Source organism: Pseudochaenichthys georgianus, chromosome 23, assembly GCF_902827115.2.
Source record: "Pseudochaenichthys georgianus chromosome 23, fPseGeo1.2, whole genome shotgun sequence".
In the NCBI taxonomy this organism is placed as follows: Eukaryota; Metazoa; Chordata; class Actinopteri; order Perciformes; family Channichthyidae; genus Pseudochaenichthys; species Pseudochaenichthys georgianus.
The window spans coordinates 11,431,496-11,451,963 of NC_047525.1; the positions used below are offsets into that span (position 1 = coordinate 11,431,496).

At 42.9% G+C, this 20,468-nt stretch overlaps 1 protein-coding gene across 1 annotated transcript; it reads right to left on the reverse strand.

Annotated features, from left to right (window-relative positions):
• Positions 1-1,789: 1,789 nt before the first annotated feature.
• Positions 1,790-19,143, reverse strand: LOC117468275 (protein FAM180A). Its single transcript, XM_034112304.1, has 3 exons — positions 19,068-19,143; positions 2,437-2,534; positions 1,790-2,119 (listed from the first exon to the last, which is right to left on the reverse strand). Exons 1-3 carry the CDS (start codon positions 19,141-19,143, stop codon positions 1,790-1,792), a joined length of 504 nt encoding a protein of 167 aa, XP_033968195.1.
• Between the last annotated feature and the right edge of the window lie 1,325 nt (positions 19,144-20,468).

Here is a 20,468-nt window from a genome sequence, read left to right on the forward strand (position 1 = left end):
GTGATAGTCCTCAAGCTCTGTGATTGGAGAGTGTGCTTCGAGGGTTACGCCCTATGGTTACGCCGAGCCTCGAACAGCACTTGAAATTCGATGGAACCACGGCAGACTGTCCAAAACTGGATTGAACTTTATATCAGCTGTGCACCTTTATGGTGTAAATACAGCCTATCTACCAACTGGATCAAATATAAAAGTCAGCCAAATTAGTGTTGATACTGCAAGGAGACGTATTGTGTGAAAAGAAATGTAAGATGTTGTTTAATGGCTGATATATTTATGATCCATGTCACGTTTTCAGTGTTGGTGGCAGTTCCTCATGTTTGTCTAGAAGTCTTCTCATCAGGGCTCTATAAATAGAGAACTACGGCAGATATGTAATATTTAATGCAGCCGAACCGTGTATTACAATGCCGTTATGTGATGACCTCCAAAGAGAAAAGTAAGCACACTCGGAACGAAGTGTTTTTGGTCTGTTTCCAGTATTTGTTTATGACGATGTGATGTGAGATGTGAGACTGGAATTGCACAGGGGAAAATAAAGTATCTATGCCACCATTTTAGATGCGGATTTTGTTAAACTAATACGTTTGCGCTGTGGACCAACACTATACATTGACGGGGAAGGGGGTAGCAATAAAGATAACACCATTAAACTGTTACACAACATAACAGAAATGATATCGATAGCAGCGTCCCTAGCAACCACCTTGGTAACAATGAAAACGTTGTATCGACACAATTTCCTGAAGTAATCTTCGTAATAATAACTAGCAAACTAAAGATCATGTACATCCACTGCACACATAATCTGAAATAACAACTCATATTTCTTGCATCAAATGACATCAAAACGCATTTTAATGGACAAACTAACTTTAAAATAGGCATTTTCCACCGAGAATAAAACGAAGTTCGGCCATGTTTTTTTTTTCTGCAGGGAGAAATTTGAAGATCACGTGACGTCAAACAGAGCACATGGTGTAGTCCAAATGATAGCTGGGGATTCTGGGTAGTGTAGTGTTTTCTGCCATCCTTTCCTCCGAAAAAACATTTGTTTCTCCGAATCGAAGGGGAAAAATACAAAAGCATTGCACACAATTTAAACCAATCAATGTTGTGTAAATTGTGTAACAAGGATAATCTGGTGTTTTTTAGTCGATGAGTAGTGCAGATATCACTGTAAGATCAATCGACAGTAAGGGGAATACTTACTTCCGGGTGTACAATTCTCCGTTATCCAATGAGAATGGACGCTCACATTGCCTTTGAATGCCGTGCTTCCATGAGCGTCAAATCCCGCCGCAGAACTGACGGCAATGGACATTCCGGAAAGTTGAAAATGTACGCTAAGGGCCCCCCCCTTGCGTTGGAAAAAGCCGACACAGGGGACTTGACATAACGTCAACATAGGCCAACCTGGGAGTGAGGATGTGTTGCTAAAATGCATGATCTGTTTGGTATTTTGAGCAAAAGACATCATAGACAGGTTTTTTATATATTTTTATATATCTGAGACCCATAATATATGCCTAAAAATGGCATAATAGGAGACCTTTAAGGTCCACCCACTAGTGTTTTCAATAACTAGTATTTTAATAACCAGTGGATGGATAGGAGTTCTTTTTTGGTTAATTTCTTCTATTCTATAACAATCAGTATACTGGATCGATAACTTCTTGGAAAAAGCTTCAGACAGGAACTGCAGTCTAACACACACAATAAATCAGTGACCATAAGCAAGTGAATGCCCATAAAAACATCTTAAAATAATAAATCTTGTGATCCTCCCTCAAGAGGATTTGAGGTCTTTTTCCAGGGCTCTGAACAGCTGCACTGCTGCGTCTGTCCATGCCTCCTTCTGCTGCTGGCTGCTCGCTGCAGCCAGTGTCTGGGTGGTGTACACCAGCGTCAGCACCGTCTTCTCGAAGTCCTGCCAGCTCAGAGGCTGGCGGCGCCGGCCAAGCTCCACTGTTAGGCGGCGGATGTCTGAGAGCGACTTGGGCAGGACGTCCTCACAGATGACCTCCAGCTTCTCCACACTCCTCAGGGAGGCCAGCTCCTCATCTGGGATCAGCATGTGGTGTTCTGCATCTCGGATCTGCATTCCAGCCAGCAGGATCTGCGGGCCAAAGGTTCACCAATGAAAGAAGAACTCTATCTATAAGTACATTTTTATTGTCCTTTTTGTGATTAGAACTGACGAAAGCATTCAACTTAAAAAACATTCCTTTCATCCATGTCAGGAAAACTTTGGGTACACACAGTTCTCTCCACATGATTAGCAGAACAGCAATTTTTAGCAAAGGAAGATTGACTACAAATGTTAGACTGGGACAGATCTTTTGCACATTCCCAGTATAATTAAAGTGGCTTCCAGTATTAAAGCAGAGTCATTAACCATTTCAGCACCTCTGAACACAAAGGGTCTGAACTGACCTCAAAAAGCAGGTCCACATCCTCCGCCGATTGCAGGAACGTGGGGTTGATGAGGGAATACGTCCCGCGCTTTATCCTATATGCAGATGGATACAGAGCTAGGACCCAGAAGTACAGGAAATTAGATTAGAGGATCTCTCCTGTTTTCACGAAATTAGGCAGCACATTATCCGATGTGTCATGCTTGTGGGTGGGCCAGAGGTTGAGAAAACACAGATACGTTACTGCTCAAATATTATGCAGGTGGGAAGGAATCTGGCTCCAGCTGGGCAGAGGGTAATAGGTCTTTCACCAGAGCCACAGATGCTCCTATATTTACAAGTGGCAGTGGCCAGTGCACCCAGAGGTGAGATACACCCACTCACAGAGGGGCAGGTGTAGCTGACCTCAATTGGTCAGATTTCAGAGTGTCAGTTCAGAAGTGTAGCAGATCAGGGACCGCGTTATTGGTGGTGTCCAGATAGGGCGGGAAATAAAGACCTATCTCTCAGCTAGTGGAACAGTTGCCACATCTTTATGATACCAAATCTATATTTGACTGAATGTGATAACAATTGCCAATTCCACATGCTATGACACATTTGATCAATAGGTAGGAAGTAAATAAGTACATTTACTCAAGTATTTTGTTTTATTTTTTTCCCTATGTTTCACATTTTTTCAATTAAGCTACAACCAACAGGCAGTTAGCTTAGCTTAACACAAAGACTTGAAATGGGTAAACAGCCACATTAGCTTAGGTCAATTGAGTGCAGCTGAACAAGGTGAAAAAAACAACAGTGACACAATGTTTATGCATTTGTTGGGCGCAGTTATTTTTGGAAGGAAAATCCCTATAGTGAGTTTATTTTTTAGCATTTTGGCTACTCAGAAAGCTAATTCCTAATGAAATCAGAAAGGCTATCTGTGTCCAAGAAAGGATTTAAGAACTAGCCTGATCTCTCACCACCATAATAATCACAGTCTCATTTCTGCTTAACCACTCTGTGTGATGTTGTGCAGTAATCCCACTGGTAATGAAAAGTCTTTGGGAGTTCAAGTCAAGTCTTGAATATAAAAGCAGAGGTCACACAAGGATCCACATTTTCCCCTTGCATACTGTTTATACGACTACTATTGCTGCCCTGACTCTTAAAATATGTTCATATTACAATGCCATCCATTGTGTGAGAGAGTCCAAGAGCGATTGGATGACACTGCTTCAGCAGAGTTGTTACGATTATTGTGTTATGTCACGTTTTGTATGTATTGTTTTGGGTGTTTTGCTGTTCTATTTCGTTTATGGCTTCGCCCTCTAAGGCTATCGCTATTGGGTTATCCCTCTGCGCCCCCGCGCAGCACTGAAACACTTGTAGTCCACGCCCACCCGCTAGGTGGGCCCCACCCTCGGGCCTCCTTCCGGTATAAATAGGAAGGTGGCCCGGCAATCTGCTTCCTCTTTTCTTCAGCAACCAGCACAGTTACTGAAGCACGGAAAACAGTATGCGAATCCTGCCTGGGGTCAGAGCACGCGTACGCGGCTCTAAACCAGCAGGTAGCATGCACACACTAGCGCTCGTCTCCCCTCGGGCGACAGGAAGCGGAGAGCGGACGCTCTTGCTGCTGTGGCCGAGGAGGACGATTGGCCCGTCCAGGCTTACGAGCCCACGGACGCCCTTCGGCACCCCAGAGACAGTCTCCCGGCGGCGAGTCAAAGGGGAGGGAGGCTCCCCCGCTCCTGGTCTGCTCCGCGAGAGCCTCCAAGGACGCAGAGCCGGTAATTAAGCCGGCTGCCACTAATCTGTTGATTAAGTACGGCAGGGCTCCCTGCAGAAGCCTGCTGGTTTTAACCTATCGGTTAATAACCTCCAGAGCTCACGGCATTCCTCTGTCCGAGATACGCCTCCTACACACGGTCATAATAACCCATGAGCGCCGTTTTAACACCTCATGTGGACAACACTGCGCACACCTCCACTCATCCCCTGAGCGTGTACACGCCGCATGATGACAGCCGGAGTGAAACGCAGCGTGTGGAGGCTTCCTCGCAGCCCTTTCGCCTCACGGAAGGCTGAGTGCCCCAGCGGCAGCGCCACGGCATCAGGGCTCGCTGCAGAATTCTGCTAGTTTTAACCTATCGGTTAATAAACTGCAGAGCTCGCTAATTAAGCCGGCTGCCACTAATCTGTTGATTAAGTAGACAGCAGGACTCGCTGCAGACGCCTGCCGGTTTTAACCCCTGTTAATAACCTACAGAGCTCGCAGCATTCCTCTGTCCGAGATACGCCTCGTACACACAGCCTTAATAAACACGGCCTTAATAAACACATGAAAGCCGTTATAACGCTTCATGTGGGCAGCACTGCACATACCTCCATCCATCCCCTGAGCGTGTACGCGCCTCATGATGAGAGTCGGAGTGAGACGCAGCGTGTGGAGGCCCCCGCCTTGGGTTGCCTCACGGGCAGCGGCGGCAGGGGCTCTGGCGTGGCTCGTCACCATGACGACCAAAAACACATCTCGAGCACGTGCGCCCGCTCTCAGAGTTTTCTCAGAGTGGCAGCGCGCGGGTCTGATGGACAGATGGATGAGCAGGCTGATCAGCAGAGCATACGTCTTGCAGTTCGCCTCTCCCCCCCCCACAGTTCAATGGGATACAGGAAACACTCCTGTCCTCATGTCTTGCGCTCCAATCCGAGCCGCTGGAACCCCTGTTGAAAGAGGATATTTCCAGGGTTCCTCAAAGGGAGGAAAATCAGGGGTTTTCACTCCCGTTATTTTTCTAATCCCGAAAAAGACTGGGGCAATGAGACATCCTCGATCTGTCAGTATTCCACATGCTGACGATCAAACAGGTGCAGGAATGTGTTCACCAGGACGACTGGTTCACTTCCACCTGAAGGATGCATACTTCCACGTACCCCTCATCCCGAAACACAGAAAATTCCTGCGTTTCTCATTTCAGGGAATATCAGACCAAACAATCGTCTGCCGTCGGATATTTCCTGGCTCCTCCCATTTTTGTGTAGAGAAGGCTGGAGCCACTACACAGAGGAGGGATGAGAGGGTGGTTTCCTCTGGACGACCTGCTATTTGCTGGCTCGCTCCAGGGAGGAAGTCGCTTTCCAGACGGTACATCTCGTATCGCATCTGTCAAGCCTGGGTTTCATAAGAAATTGGAAGAAGATAAACTCAGCCAGCAGAGCGCGGCTCTCGCTGCAGCGAGTGGAGAAACTGACAGCTCTCCTCCGGCATGTCACAACCCACACAGCCCTCTCCGTGACGCAGCTGCTCGGCGTTGGCGTCAGCTGGTCACGTGATGATCCCCCAGGGTCTCTTCCAACAGGGGGACACTCCAGAGGTGGTTCATACGCTGCAGAAGCCTGCTGTTTTAAACCTATTGGTTTATAAACTGCAGAGCTCGCGACATTCCTCTGTCCCAGATATGCCTCCGACACACGGTCATAATAAATCCACGAGCACCGTTATAACACCTCGTGTGGACAGCATACACACACCTCTCATCCTCTGGGCGTGTACGCGCTGCATGATGAGAGACGGAGTGAAATGCAGCGTGTGGAAACTCCCTCGCAGCCCTTTTGCCTAAAAGTGCACAGACAACAGGCCACGGCTATGGAAGCAGCCTACCTCAATCGCCAGGGAGGAGTACGATCTGCGCAGCTTCTGAACGCAGCCAGGCGGCTGCTGTTCTGGGCGCGCACACACGTTGCTCTCCATCAGAGCAATGTATATTCCCGGCGAATTGAACAGAGGGGCTCGCAGAACGCAGCAGTATGCGAGGAGTATTGAGACTCAGACCTGTGTCACGCACACTGGCGCCTCAGTGGGATTTGGCTTGGGTGTTACGCGCACTAAAGCAAAGCCCCATTTGAACCTGATCAGGTTCCCCTTAAACTGTGTTCAGCCAAAGTAGTACTTCAATTTGGCTCTATCAGAGAAAAGGGTGAGTGATTTGTCTGCTCTCTCGGTGGCTCCGTCAGCTCTCCGGATCCAAGGAGATGGCAGTTCAGCCTGGCGCCGTTCTCAGCGCCTGTTTGTGCACTATAGAGAGCGCTCGATCGGGCAACCTCTGTCTGCACAACGGCTGTCACACTGGCTGTGTGAGGCTGTGTCTCAGGCATATGTCTCCTCTGGGGTGGAGCCCCCGGAGAACATCATAGCGCACTCCACCAGAGGAATTTCCTCCTCCACGGCTTTGCACGGAGGAATGTCAGTGGAAGATATTTGCACTGTTGCATCTTGGTCTTCCCCCTGTTGATGTATTCATTTTTATTTTTTCCTCTCTGACGCACCCTGTACTGGGTGTCCTGTCGGAGTGAGTGACGTCAGGGAACCAGCTGTGCGCCTCTCTCCTGCCTCTCGGGACGCGGAGAGCGGCCCTTTTCCCCTCGTATGAGAGGGATGTTCCTTTTACTCTGACACACTTCGTACGGAGTGCCTGGTCAGAGTGAGTGACGTCAGGGATCCAGCTGAGCGCTCTCCTACCTGTCTGACACGCAGAGAGCTGCTGTTCCCCCTCTATGATCGCAGGATAAGGTGGGACCTTCGTCTCTACTTTCTCACAGCGGCCGGTATGTATTGTTCCCAGCCTTCACCCCGTCGGGAAGATAGGCATGTTTTGCTATGTTCCAGGGACGGTGATGCGCCAGTACGCATGGCACAACAGGCAGGGGGTGTTATTGAGCAGGTGTGTCTGTGCTTCTAGTGCCGGGCGGACCCAGTGGGGCGCAGACTACATTTATTAGCTTTTCTTTTTTAATGCTTAATGTCTTTCATTTCTTTTTTGTAAAGCACTTTGAATTACCCTGCGTCGAAAAGTGCTATATAAATAAACTTGCCTTGCCTTGCCTTGCCTTACATCATGCGTCGCCCTTAACCCAATAGCGATAGCCTTAGAAGGCGAAGCCATATACGAAATAGAACTGGGGTTACCTATAGCTGAAGAAAAGTTATATTGTATGGGAGCAGATTGCCGGGCCACCTTCCTATTTATACCGGAAGGAGGCCCGAGGGTGGGGCCCACCTAGCGGGTGGGCGTGGACTACAAGTGTTTCAGTGCTGCGCGGGGGCGCAGAGGGATAACCCAATAGCGATAGCCTTAGAGGGCTGCGCCATTTTCTCATAGAAGCTGGGTTACAGTAGGTAACCCCAGGTCTCCCTGTCATGTTTTCCTCTTGGTATATTGTCTGGTCCTTTTCCCTGTGTTTTTCCTCCTGTCGTTAGTTTCCCTGGTGTGTCTAGTTGTCTCATTGTGTTCACCTGGTACCTATGTGTTTTCTCCTTCCTCCTCACCTGTCTCTTGTTTGTTTGATTAGTCCTGGGTGTATTTAGGTTCTGTGTTTTCTGTTAGTCTTTGTGAGTTCCTTGACGTATTTGGACGTTGTTCACGGGGTGAGAGTACTGTTTTGTCGAAGTTTGTTCCAGTAGCCTTGAAATAAAGGTATTTTTTTCTGTTCATCTGCATTTGGGTCCTGCTTGCCTCACTCAACCCTGACAAGAGTGAAGTGAAAAGTAGACTACAGCTAAAAGGGGATTCACAGCAAAACTAAGTAATTTAAACCTCTTTTGACATCTCACTCTCTCTTTCCACTGCTCGCATATGCTGCTGCTGCCATCCAGTTATTGGCTCAGCGTGTAAGCCATCACACAGATCACACAGATCTTAATGAGGTATACAGTATGAACGCTGGGCTCCATCTGAATTCAGATACAATACACCTCATGACAGCGGAATCCACGGTGTGCTCTCTCGCCAATTCTGGAGTAACGACCGGCCCCACTGCCCGCAGCCTCCTTGTCCAGATACAGTTAGGCTTCATAGCATCTGTGAGGCCAGCCAAAGCAACATGCACTGGCTCATCTCCCCATGTACCTGCTTCCTGCCTGGGCGACTGACCAACCCAGTCTCACGGCATTTCGTGTTCACCAACACGATTTTTTATCTATTGATTCGTGTTCACCCACACGATTTGCCCCTTTTTGTCGTGTTGCACAGCACGATTTTAAAAGCAATGTATTTCTACTGGTAGCCTAATGTGTTTCGTGCCTGCAGGGTGCAGCACGTCTTTTTCTCCGGTCGGGTCGAGGAAGACCGGAAGCTGTGTGGTTCATAAAAACATGTTCTTACTCAATATCAAGCCACAGTTATTGCTTTTATTTTAAATCGTATAATTTCGGACTTTTGTTGCCGTCTGTGAGGAAAATAAATGGGGCTCAGAGCCTCAGGATACTGAAATCTGTATTTTTTAAATCTTTTTTTCCTTCTAATTTGTTATTCTTTTCAAAATAACACACTGTTATTTACTCACCAATAACACACAATTATCCTTGCTTTTATTTATTGGTTTAATTCCATAATCTCTGACTTTTTTGGCGTCCCTCAGGAACTGAATTTCAAAATAAATATAACCGGAAACAGACGTAGGCATTTCGAGCGATTACCCAAGATCCTCAGCTATGGGTTTAAGCTCGCTGATTGGATGTGTTGCATGCTGGGATTTGGTGTTTATATGATATGAAATCCGGAAAACATTTTAAAAGAATAAAATAATACTTAATTCCGAGTGCTCTTGCTTTTCTCTTTGAAAGTCATCACATAACGGCATTGTAATACACGGTTCGGCTGTATTACATATTACAGATCTGCCGTAGTTCTTTATTTATAGAGCCCTGATGAGAAGACCTTTGGAAAAACTGGAAGAAATGCCGCCGAAACTGAATACTTGACGTGGATCATAAATATATCAACAATTAAACAACATCTTCAATTTCTCTTCACACAATACGTCTCCTTGCAGTATCAACACTAATTCGGCTGACTTTTACATTTGATCTAATTCACAGATAGGTTATATTTACACCATAACGGTAAAGGACTGTAGTTTTTAAAGATATTACTGATTTTCTTTGAATGTAAGAATGTAAATACTGAGTCTGAAATAGTATAGCAATATGCTGTAAAATGATGTGAAAGCATGCATAAAACTATACATCTTCAGATGTTGTACATACACACTAATAATACAAAGTTATTATGGCTGTGTGCACCTTGTGGGCACCTCCTAGTGGTTAAAGCACGTTATTGAATTATTGTTTTTATGTGTTATATTTGATTAAAAAAATATTCAGAGTACATACTTTCATAGGGGGAAAGTATAAATATAGAAATATAGAATATAAAAATCAAGAAGATACTATAAGTGATCTCTACAATAAAACAGTTTAGTGCAGGATGTACAAAGATATTAATAGGAGGAGGTGCAAAACAGAAAAACGGATTAACCTTTATTTAAACATTAAATAACAGATTAAGGTCTTTGGGGGTATCTATCTACAGATAAATATTAAGCCTGACAAAGTACTTAACGTCTAATATATTGCTTTCCTGCAATGTTAACTATGTTGAAGCACTTATTTTAACTGATATTATACACATTAATTATACTCTTATGTATGTAGATAGAATAAGAAATGTACAGAATATGACAGTTTAATGGTGGAGGTACACACATATTGATAGATGTCTTGTAATGCACTGTTGAGGAACCTGTGACCCAAGTTTTTCATTCATTGCATAACTACACCGTAGTTGTGTATATGTCAATAAACCTTTGAAAATCTTGAAAGGGATGTGCAAAATAGCCATAATATACAGTCTTTAATGAACTATTAGTAGAGAATAACGAGTAATGAATATACTTTATTACTTGTTTCCATTCATGTCAATTGCAGATACATGTTTAGTCTTCTCAAGCACCAACTATCAAATATCTCTCCTGATTGTTGGCACTTGACAATCACCTTACCTGAATTTTACTCAGGTGTAACTAAAGTCTGATTTAAAGGTTGTTTATATTTCACATAATTAATCAGAATCTGCAAAGTAACTCAAATAAATGCAGTGGAGTAAAAATACCAGGTTAACCTCTGAATTGTCGTGGAGTAGAATTACAAAGTAGCAATGAGCTATCATGTGGGTATATATTAATGCTGCGCATTATGGACACAAGCGATTTTCACCCATGTATTAATTATATGTTTTACATTTGATAACACCAATGTGTTTAATACTGGCAACTTCTAATTGTGGGAAAAACGAAAACGTTCAGAAGAGACGTCCCATAGAACATTTTGCGAAACACAATAGCCAGCATGTGTAGTTCTGGAGGGGTGTTCGATTCCAGTTTTGGATAGTCTGGCGTGGTTTCGTTCCATTTCACACAGCTGTTTGACGCTCTGCCTAACCTTACGGGAACTGTAGTCCTAAACGATAGCTGGGGATTATGGGTAGTGTAGTGTCTTCGGCCATCCTAAACTCAGAAATGTTGACAATCGCAATGATGCTCGAAATGTCCCTTATAGGCCTACGTCTGTTTCCGGTTATTTTTATTTTGAAATTCAGTTCCTGACGGACACCAAAAAAGCCAGAGATTATGGAATTAAACCAATAAATAAAAGCAAGGATAATTGTGTGTTATTGGTGAGTAAATAACAGTGTGTTATTTTGAAAAGAATAACAAATTAGAAGGAAAAAATATTTAAAAATACAGATTTCAGTATCCTGAGGCTCTGAGCCCCATTTATTTTCCTCACAGACGGCAACAAAAGTCCGAAATTATACGATTTAAAATAAAAGCAATAATTGTGGCTTGATATTGAGTAAGAACATGTTTTTATGAACCACACAGCTTCCGGTCTCCCACGACCCGACCGGAGAAAAAGACGTGCTGCAGGCAGTAGAAATACATTGCTTTTAAAATCGTGCTGTGCAACACGACAAAAAGGGGCAAATCGTGTTGGTGAACACGAATCAATTGATTAAAAATCATGTTGGTGAACACGAAATGCCGTGAGACTGGGTTGGACTGACAGGCTCAGCTCCGGCTTTGCTTTCACAACCAAGCCATCATTCAGAATGTAAAAGAAAATATGCAGCCCTATGTTACATTGTTAGAATAATAAAACCCACTTACATGGTGTTATTGTTAGCATATTATCTTAACCGTTCATCCTCTCAAACTTGCCCCAACCAAAAAAGGCCATTGTTGTGATTATAGAAATACTTAAGTCAAGAGTTCAACGTCCAAACTATTTTCTCCATTTGAAACTAATCTGTAAATCCTTTACCTAAAATTGAATAGTTGGTCATTTTGGGAGATACTGTACTTCTGTATTCCTTATTGCAAGACTAACCTAACTTAACACCACTCAATGGTTAAAATCTAGCTAGAGCTAGCTTAGCATAGAAGAGTGGAAACTGGGGGAAAGCTAGCCTGAATGCTGTACAAAGTAACACATCCATCAACTCCAAATATAACTCATCAGTACAGTAAAAAGGTAAAACTAATATGTTGCCATATCTAAGGAACTCCTAAGGACTTTTTTTATGCCAGGTGTACTGCTTCTAATCCTCACAATAACAATAAGACTGAAATAATTGCAATGTTCTCTTTTGTTACTTACCGACAGAGTCATACAAAGTGTTTTCCCTTGTTCAATATATAATATTATATTATATAATATATTATAATATCATCAAGGAACTTTTATTGACGCTCATAAAAGCAATGTGTTTAACTTATTGCTTCAAAACAAAATGCTAAGCTAAGCTAAGCATCTATGGCTCTAGCTTTATTTGTACTGTAGATATATGTAGTGGTATCATTCTTAGCATCTAACTCTGATCTAAAACTATTTATTGTGCGACAAAAGCTTTGCTGTAAACTCTACATACGTTTCAGGAACTTCTCAACAATGGATATTCACAATCAGCCTTCAAAAACTTTTGGAGTGTAATTGTAGAAGATAAAACCCTCCATAAATTGTTCTAACACCCCAAACGGCATTAAGGATTTTTTTTCTAGATCCAACACTGACATGAAGCTATGAAAACATCGCAACTAGCAGGTGAAAATTACCACTGCTCATTGAGTAAGTGACTCCCGAATGCACGATCAGCAGCACTGAAGGAATGCCTGTGCAGTCATAATAGATACTGAAGAGACCCTTTAGTTGCATCGAGGCATTGTCAAGGTAAACAAAACAGCACAAAGAGAAAGTGTGCTCATCACAACAAGGGTTATGTTGATAAAAGATCGTAGGTGGTTTGAATTAGGTGATCGTAGGTGGTTTCAATTAGAAATCAATAATCTGTGCTTTATATACAAGTTGTCTACTACTCGCTGTCATTGTTTGTTGTTTGAAAAATTACTTAAGTGTGAAGAGAGAATTGATGATTCCAGCAGCGGGAAACATCAGTTAGCAATAAAATGTTATTGCTAAAGCTCACATGGTTGGAGCAGCACTGATGTAGACGCAGAAACAGACCACAACATTCATGCAGGGAAATTAAAAAGAAAATGTGATGTTGTTCATTTGTAGGAGCTAGTAGGAGAGCAGGTACATGACTCAAATGCTGTATGATGTCCTTTTGTTGTTCTGTTTATGTTTTATGTTTCATGTGGAACTACTTGAGCAGGTCTCCCTTGAAAAAGAGATCAATGATCTCAATTTATCTGTATAAATAAAGATTTGAAATGAAATGAAATGTACACACAATAGCAACAGGCAGCTAAAAGCAACGTTTTCTGTTTAAATGGTCAACAACAGTGTTTACCAAGTTATCGAAATCAGTTCATTCCAGTTACTGTAAATATTAAGCCAGTTAAAAGATTTGTTAGTATTTAATATTCAGTTTTTAACGTGCCACTGCAGGAAAAAATTATTTTTCTAGCTGACTTTTTTTGAGTGTCAAATAAAGGTGTCTCTTCTTACTACATCTTTGCTCCTGTTGCTCAATCCTGTAGAGCTCCAAACAATCTGCATTTGGACGGGCAGGCTTCCCCCAATGCAGGGGCGGCGGGTGCTGTAGGCTAGGGAAGGCTAAGCCTTCCCAAATATTTGTGTCACTGCATCCTGGTAAAATAAAAATATAATGTATAATGTTTGTGTCTTTGACATTAGCACTGCTGTGCAGCCAGCCACCTGTGCCCTGTGCTACGAAGCCAGTTCAAACCCTGGATATGTTTGAGTTATCTAAACTAACCCTAAGAAACGAGATCTCGACGCTGGTTAATATCAACTCGGTAAATCAAGCCAGGGCTTCTCTCACCAGCTGAGAGCGCGTTCACGTGAAAGGGGTGGGGTTAGCAACATTTGACCAATCACAAACAGGGACAAGTGTACTGACAGCGCAGCGTCATACTTCATTACTGAAAAGTAAACTAATATTAGACAAATATGAACTTTAAAGTTAATATTTGTCTAATATTAGTCATCCATGACTTAAACATAATAATCCAGGATACAAGCCACCTGCAAGGTGAATACAGAACAACTGGTTAAAAAATAAATAAACTACAGAGTGTTTGAAAGCGTAACAGTTTTATGATATCACTGCCCCATCTAAGACACGAGTGGATCTGACTTTAATTACATTTGAGTTGAGTGTTTCGTCAACCTAATGTGTTGCTTAAAATAATACTTCTGCATAGCCTACAGCAGGCCTATTCAACTAGCGGCCCACGGGCCGAATCAGGTCCTTCAGAGCTTTTTTCTGGCCTCCAAGATGTTGCCTGCAAATCGAAATGGCATATGTGTAATAGCACTACATCCGACGATGCGGCGAAAACGCTGGTTTTTCCATTCATTTGAATTATTTTGAATCCATTATTTTGCCTGCCGCGCTCTGCTCATTAAAAAAAAACGCACTGTGTCCGCACTTGTCATTGGCTCAGTCAAACTCACGTTACACACTAGGTTTGCGGGCCAGCGAGTAACAGCGAGTAACAGCTTCAAGATGTCTCTCTCCAAGCCCAAGAAATGTAAAGTTGATTCGGAAAATCGCCAATTTCAGAATGAATGGACTGACAAATATGTATTTACTTTGCCAGCCGCAACAAGTAATACACCGGTGTGTTTATTGCGCAACGAAAGTATATCCGTGATGAAAGAATACAACGTAAAGCGACACTACAACTCAAATCACGGCTCGTTTTCTGCTAGTTTTCCCGTGGGCTCAGAGGAACGGAGAAGGAAAGTACAGGGACTGCTAGCATCATTTGAATGGAGTCAAGTGGCTTTTAGTCGCTTTTGCACGGAACAAGAGAGAGCTACGATAGCATCCCTGCGAGTAGCCTGGACACCAGACAGAAGAGGCCCTTTACCGACGCGGAGACCGTTAAAGATTGCATGCTTGCTGTCATCGATGAAGTGGTTATTGACCAAAAAGTAAAGACAGCGAATCGCTTCAGCCATTAAAAAAGTACCTCTCTCAGACACAACAACACTTCGCTCAGTGGAACTACTTGCAAAGGATGTGTCGGGGAAGCTTTTGGAAAACCTTCGAAAAGCAGAGTTTATATCAATCGCTGTGGACGAATCAACTGACTGTACTGACATGGCCCAGCTGTGCATCTATGTGAGGTTTTTCAATGGAGTTCGCTTTAGGGAAGAACTTCTGGGGATTATTCCGTTGGAGGGACACATTACAGGTGAGGTTATCTTTCAAAAGATAGTCTCGTTTTTTAACGAACGTCTACTGGATTTAAAAAAAGTGTGCCTGTTGGTCACTGATGGCGCTCCAGCTATGATCGGCAGAGTGCAGGGGCTGGTGGCGCGTCTATCTGCCATAGCCCCACATGCAGTATTTACACTGTATTATTCATCAATCTGTGTTGTGTGCAAAGCTCAGTGGTGATTTGAAAAACACCATGGACACTGTCATGAACATTGTGAATTTCATTTGCTCAACCTCCAGCCTACAACACCGCCTGTTCCGTCAGCTGCTTGCTGACACGTTTGCTGAACACACGGACTTACTCGTCCATAACGATGTCCGCGCATGTTAGATGAACAGTTTATGGCAGATGTTTACTTTCTGTGTGACATTTTTGGACACTTGAACACTTTGAATTGCGAACTGCAGGGTCGCGAAAAGTCTATCGCTGATTTGGTTGAAAGACTTTGTGCCTTCAAGACAAAGCTAACGAACTTCAAAACAGACCTAATGACGACAAAACTGCTGCACTTCCCAAAACTCCCTGCATTTATGACCACATCACCTGGAGCAAACATAACGCCAGTCATGACAGACTTCATGACAACATTGACTGATAACTTTACTGACAGATTCCAAGGCTTCAGCATTCCAATTGAGGTATTGCAGTTTGCCCGTGACCCGTTTTCCATCAAGCCTGATGCAGACTTCTGTGTAAAAGTAAAAGAGGTAATATCTTGCATTGATGAGAGCCTCTTTCAGATGGAGCTGGTTGATGTGCAGTCTTCCTTTGCTTTAAAACAGCTCCTGTAGTCTGAGGGTGTAGTGGACTTTTGGTCTAACCATGTTAGCCAGTATCAGTACCCCACAATGAGGAAGGTGGCCTTGCTTATACTGATAATGTTTGGATCTACCTATACTTGTGAGTCTAGCTTTTCTCATATGAATGCCATCAAAACAAGGGCACGCTGCTCCATGACCAATGAGAAGTTGCATGAGTGTCTCAGGATTGCTCTGACCACTTATGAGCCAAACTATGCTGAAATAGCTTAATCAAGGCAGTGTAATTTCTCTCACTGACTCAAACAGGCTAAACATGACAGAAGTCTGATGCATGGTATGTATGCAGATCAGTTTTGAATGGTCATTCAAACAAGCCTACTTACTGTTTAAAAAATTGTAAAAATGTTTCCAAGATATGAATGTTATTGTGAGTCTGATGGCTATTGTTTTACTATGTTCTATTTGCATTTAGTATTACATTTTATGGACTTGTGTTGTCTTCAAAGCACCTTATGTATGCTTGGAAGTGTTGAGGATATTATACACAGGGCTACTTACTGTTAATGTGATGAATACTGTTGTATTATATTCATCTTGTTTTGTACATTAGTGGACATGGAACTGTTGGGGAAAAAACCTCAGGTCTCCTTAGTTTTAAAGATGCAACATTTTGCACTTTTGTGTCAAGCCTTGTAACCGAAGCTTTCCTACTTTGTATGGACTGGTTGCTTTCTGTAATGATTTATGTTGATACAATTAAAGTAAAAAAAAGGGATGCACTCGACTAGTTCATTTAATGTATTAGTAGGCTATCTATTAACACTACTGTAAGCAAGAGTTATTTGTAGTGATTCCTTGACAAAGTATTGTGTGGCCCACAAACCCCCTGTGATTTTACTATTTGGCCCACTTGCTAATGAAGTTGAATAGCCCTGGCCTACAGTATGTGACACTGTGAGTGTTGCACGGCCAGATACGGCTCAGCTGACTCAGATAAGGAGATAATATAGGCTATGATATTATATGATCGATGATCTGATTGAATTAAGTGCGACACGTCGGCGTCTTCTCTGCATACAGCAGTTTAAACTGTATTTCCTTTATCCTGTAATATCATATGACTTGATAGATTTAAACTCCGCACACTGAGCTCTGATTGGTCAGCAGGCGGTGATTTCACTGAGTTGATCTCTTTTCTATAGACGCCGGAGGCGGGCAGCGTCAGGTAAAAAAAAGTGATTTAGCCTTCCCAAACCTGAGCCTCACGCGCCGCCTATGCCCCAATGTCATTATGCACAGGCAGGGAACTTGTAATCTCCTGTTAACTGCTTGCAAGGAGATGAGGGAACAACAAAGATCCATTAATTAGCAGGGCTAAATGGTATTCCTGGCTGGAGGGATGTCTTGATGAGAGAGAGAGAAAAACAAAAACAATATGGATGTCTGGATCCCTCTGGCTTAGGGTAACAGGGGTGAAAAGGACACGGGAGGGAATGAAAGTCTTAGCCGCAATGGCCCATCTTCTGCTTAGTATTTAAATTCACCACCAAATCATATTAAAATCCAAACCAACTGCATTTTTCTAGCAGCTCAGATGCAAACTCTAACATTTACAGTGTAAACAGAGACTTCCCCATAAATATTCCCACTGTGAGACACTTCTTTTACAAGCTAAGCAAGTCAAGTAGCGCAAGGAAAGACAAGATAGGATCTGAAACTTCGGATATTAAAATAGTTGTAAGACTGATGATGATTAGACACACTGGGATTTATTAGTCTGTATTAAAACATGTTACATAGTTGATTAAAGGTCACATGTCATGGCCATTTCCACTGATCATAATTCCATTGTTGAGGTCTACTAGAATAGATTTATACTGTGCAATTTTCCAAACTCACATTGGTTTCGCATACAGCATCTCTGTAAAGTATGTGTATTCGCTCTCTCCACTAAACGGCTCGCTGCAGCTCTTGCCCCCCCCCCCCCCCCCCGCCCCCCTGTGAGCCCAGTGTGCTCCGATTGGTCGGGACCAGTCGGGACGTTGTGAATCGCGCTAAGCTCCGTGGAGGTGTGATTTCATTGTTTAGCGATACACAGCCAAACTCACCCTGAGCACACACAAAGTCACAGCCGAAGTAAAAACAATAAGTGTGGCTTGATATTGAGTAAGAAAAAGGCTGATCAACGCTGTGAGAATGGGTCTGCAGAGAGAATTTCGCCGCGATCCCAACTGTCTGTTATCAGCCTGCAGCCAGGGAGGAGAAATCAGCAGAGCTGCATGCACTGAGTGTGTGAGGAAGTCGTGGATTGGTCAATTTGGACCAATCAGCGGGGGCTTAACGTAACGGCTGCGCGGACGTAATGTAACGGCTCCACGGATTGGTCCATTTTGTTCCGGGGACGACATGACATCATGATGTCCCCGGAAGAATCAAATGGACAATGACGTATCTCCAACGAGGCGTTTTGGGGAGGTATTTTCTGTTTTAGAGTTTTACTCCCTACATGGTGTACTTTGAGGGTTTTGACTCTGCACACCGTTTACATGCATACAAACCTTCATAACACACAAGGGGACGGGTAATAACCGGAAAAGCATGACATGTCACCTTTAAGTTCTACTCAGTGAAAAAAGTCAAGATAAAGGTGACAATCTTTCTATTTCACAATTAAAAGTTTCAAATGAATAGGATTGTTGTTTATGAAAGATATAAATGTTGTTTTGACTATGCCAAAATATATAAGCAACAGCTAGTCAATACCTTCTGTGTAATCTAATGGATGAAATGAATTCTAATGTGTAATGGATGTGTAAAAGGCAAATGTTTGCTTCAAAAAGGTGATATGTCAATGTTGTGTTTGCAGCTTTCTCTGCTCCCCTCAGGTGGCCAAACAAATATTACATTGTCATGAATAAAAACAACAATTCGCCAACTTTTCTTACAATAATTTGCTTACTGGCAGAGGGCAGAAAGGTCTTTAAAAACGATTTTAGTTAAAGTATCACTCAAATCCTGTCTGTTCTGAAGCTGTTTTTCAGCATCATGCAAGGAAGGAGGACCAAGGATGTTATCGTATGCAAGTTTGGGGAAAGGAATTTCCTAAGTGAGTGGATCCAGTAACAATAGGCCAGTCACTTTTCATTGGAAAATCAAGTGTTGATGTCTTGCATGTCACAATGTTCCCAATATCTCCGGAAGAAAAACACATTATTTCACAGAAACACAAACACAAAAGCAAAACAAGATTGAACTGTCAAGCATGTTTGTTTCCAAAAGCTAATAGCTAAACTATTTGAAATGAGGAAGCAAATCACAATCATAGTGATAGGGAGATAAAAGATACACCTACTTTTCCTGTGATGCTGAGAGGCTGCCAGGTGCATGGCCAGGTTAAGAATGATGAGTAGAGCCCAGCACTGCGTCATGTTGATCCTCCTCACACACACAACGATGGTGGACAATGCTGTGACTGTTGAGTTTCAACATTTCACAGGACTTTCATATGCAGGATCATTCCTTCATTCAGTGCATTCATTTGTTGCCACCTCCCTCCCTACTTCCATCCCCTCTCACTCTCCCTTTTTGTATTCTGAGTGTGTTTTCGTCTCAGGCCTGGCCGTCTGGGCTCTCATCTGGAAATCATCAGGAGTTGGACATCGCCTGCCCTTTTGGCTGGACTTTTCTCACGGGAACTGGCCGAGTGCTTGACTGGCTCTGGTTCAATTACTGTGTGACTCTTCACTGGACTGGATTGATGTGTAGCTGACTGACTTGCCGATTGATTGACTGAATATATTGGCATCCCATGAGCCAGAACCAAACCAGAGCTAGTACAATAAACGGCTGCTAATATTAGAAAGTGCTCTAGCTGCGTGATCAAGCAACCTTATTAGCTTAATGGGTATTTCTGGCTTGTTTCAATTTGGGTTATTTCCACTGTTTCGGCAATCGATTCTAATATCTTTAACACGCAAAGTTAACTACTAATATCAGAGGAAACAAGAAACCAAGTGATTTTGAATAAACCAAAAGCGCCAGATGATGTCCTTTTTTATTTGGGATGGAGCATAGAGCATCAGAAATGTCAGTACAAATCTCATTGCATATGGAAACTGCGAGCCAAACACTTGCTAAATTGCCTAAATTTGTTGCAAACTGTTACTGTTTGGTAATGACTTTAGGTACATTGGTGTTTAGCTTGAGTTGTACATGGTGGCACCATCAATTCAAAAGTTACATTTGTTTTATACTTTGGATTATGGCCAAATACACAAATTATTTCATATTAGACTCAGCTTGATTTGTGAATTAGCTAATATTAGCATGCTAACACCAAAACGATGGTCAACCGGGTATTAGCATTGCCCTTTAGATCATGTTAGCAACATGATATGAGCAGTTAGCCCAAAGCTTAGCATGGCTTTTGACCTTTAGCCAAAAGCTGTACATAAGTCTAACTGTTTTAGAATTTCTAGCAATATTGGCGTAGTGAACAATGTTATCATCCAAGTGGTAATATAGTTTTTCCTTTAATGTATCCAGTCAAAAATGGAAATCATCTTTCTCTCTTTATATATTTTGGCTTGGATTCCAGGTTAATTAACTTGTATTCTGTCCTGACATAAAAGACCTGTTTGATCGTGCGTAGCATGCAGGAACTCTACGACGATGGAACCCAGACGGAGACAGGCGGAGACATATTGCTACGTGTCGACAGTCAACATCAACAACGACATGAGGAGCATTTAGA

Excerpts from the sequence above, each read along its gene's own strand:
- LOC117468275 (XM_034112304.1), bottom strand. The coding sequence starts at position 19,143 with ATGACGCAGTGCTGGGCTCTACTCATCATTCTTAACCTGGCCATGCAC. Across the intron at positions 2,535-19,067 it reads CTCTCAGCATCACAGGAAAA|CTCTGTATCCATCTGCATAT; the intron begins GTAGGTGTATCT and ends TCTGGGTCCTAG. Across the intron at positions 2,120-2,436 it reads ATGTGGACCTGCTTTTTGAG|ATCCTGCTGGCTGGAATGCA; the intron begins GTCAGTTCAGAC and ends TTTGGCCCGCAG.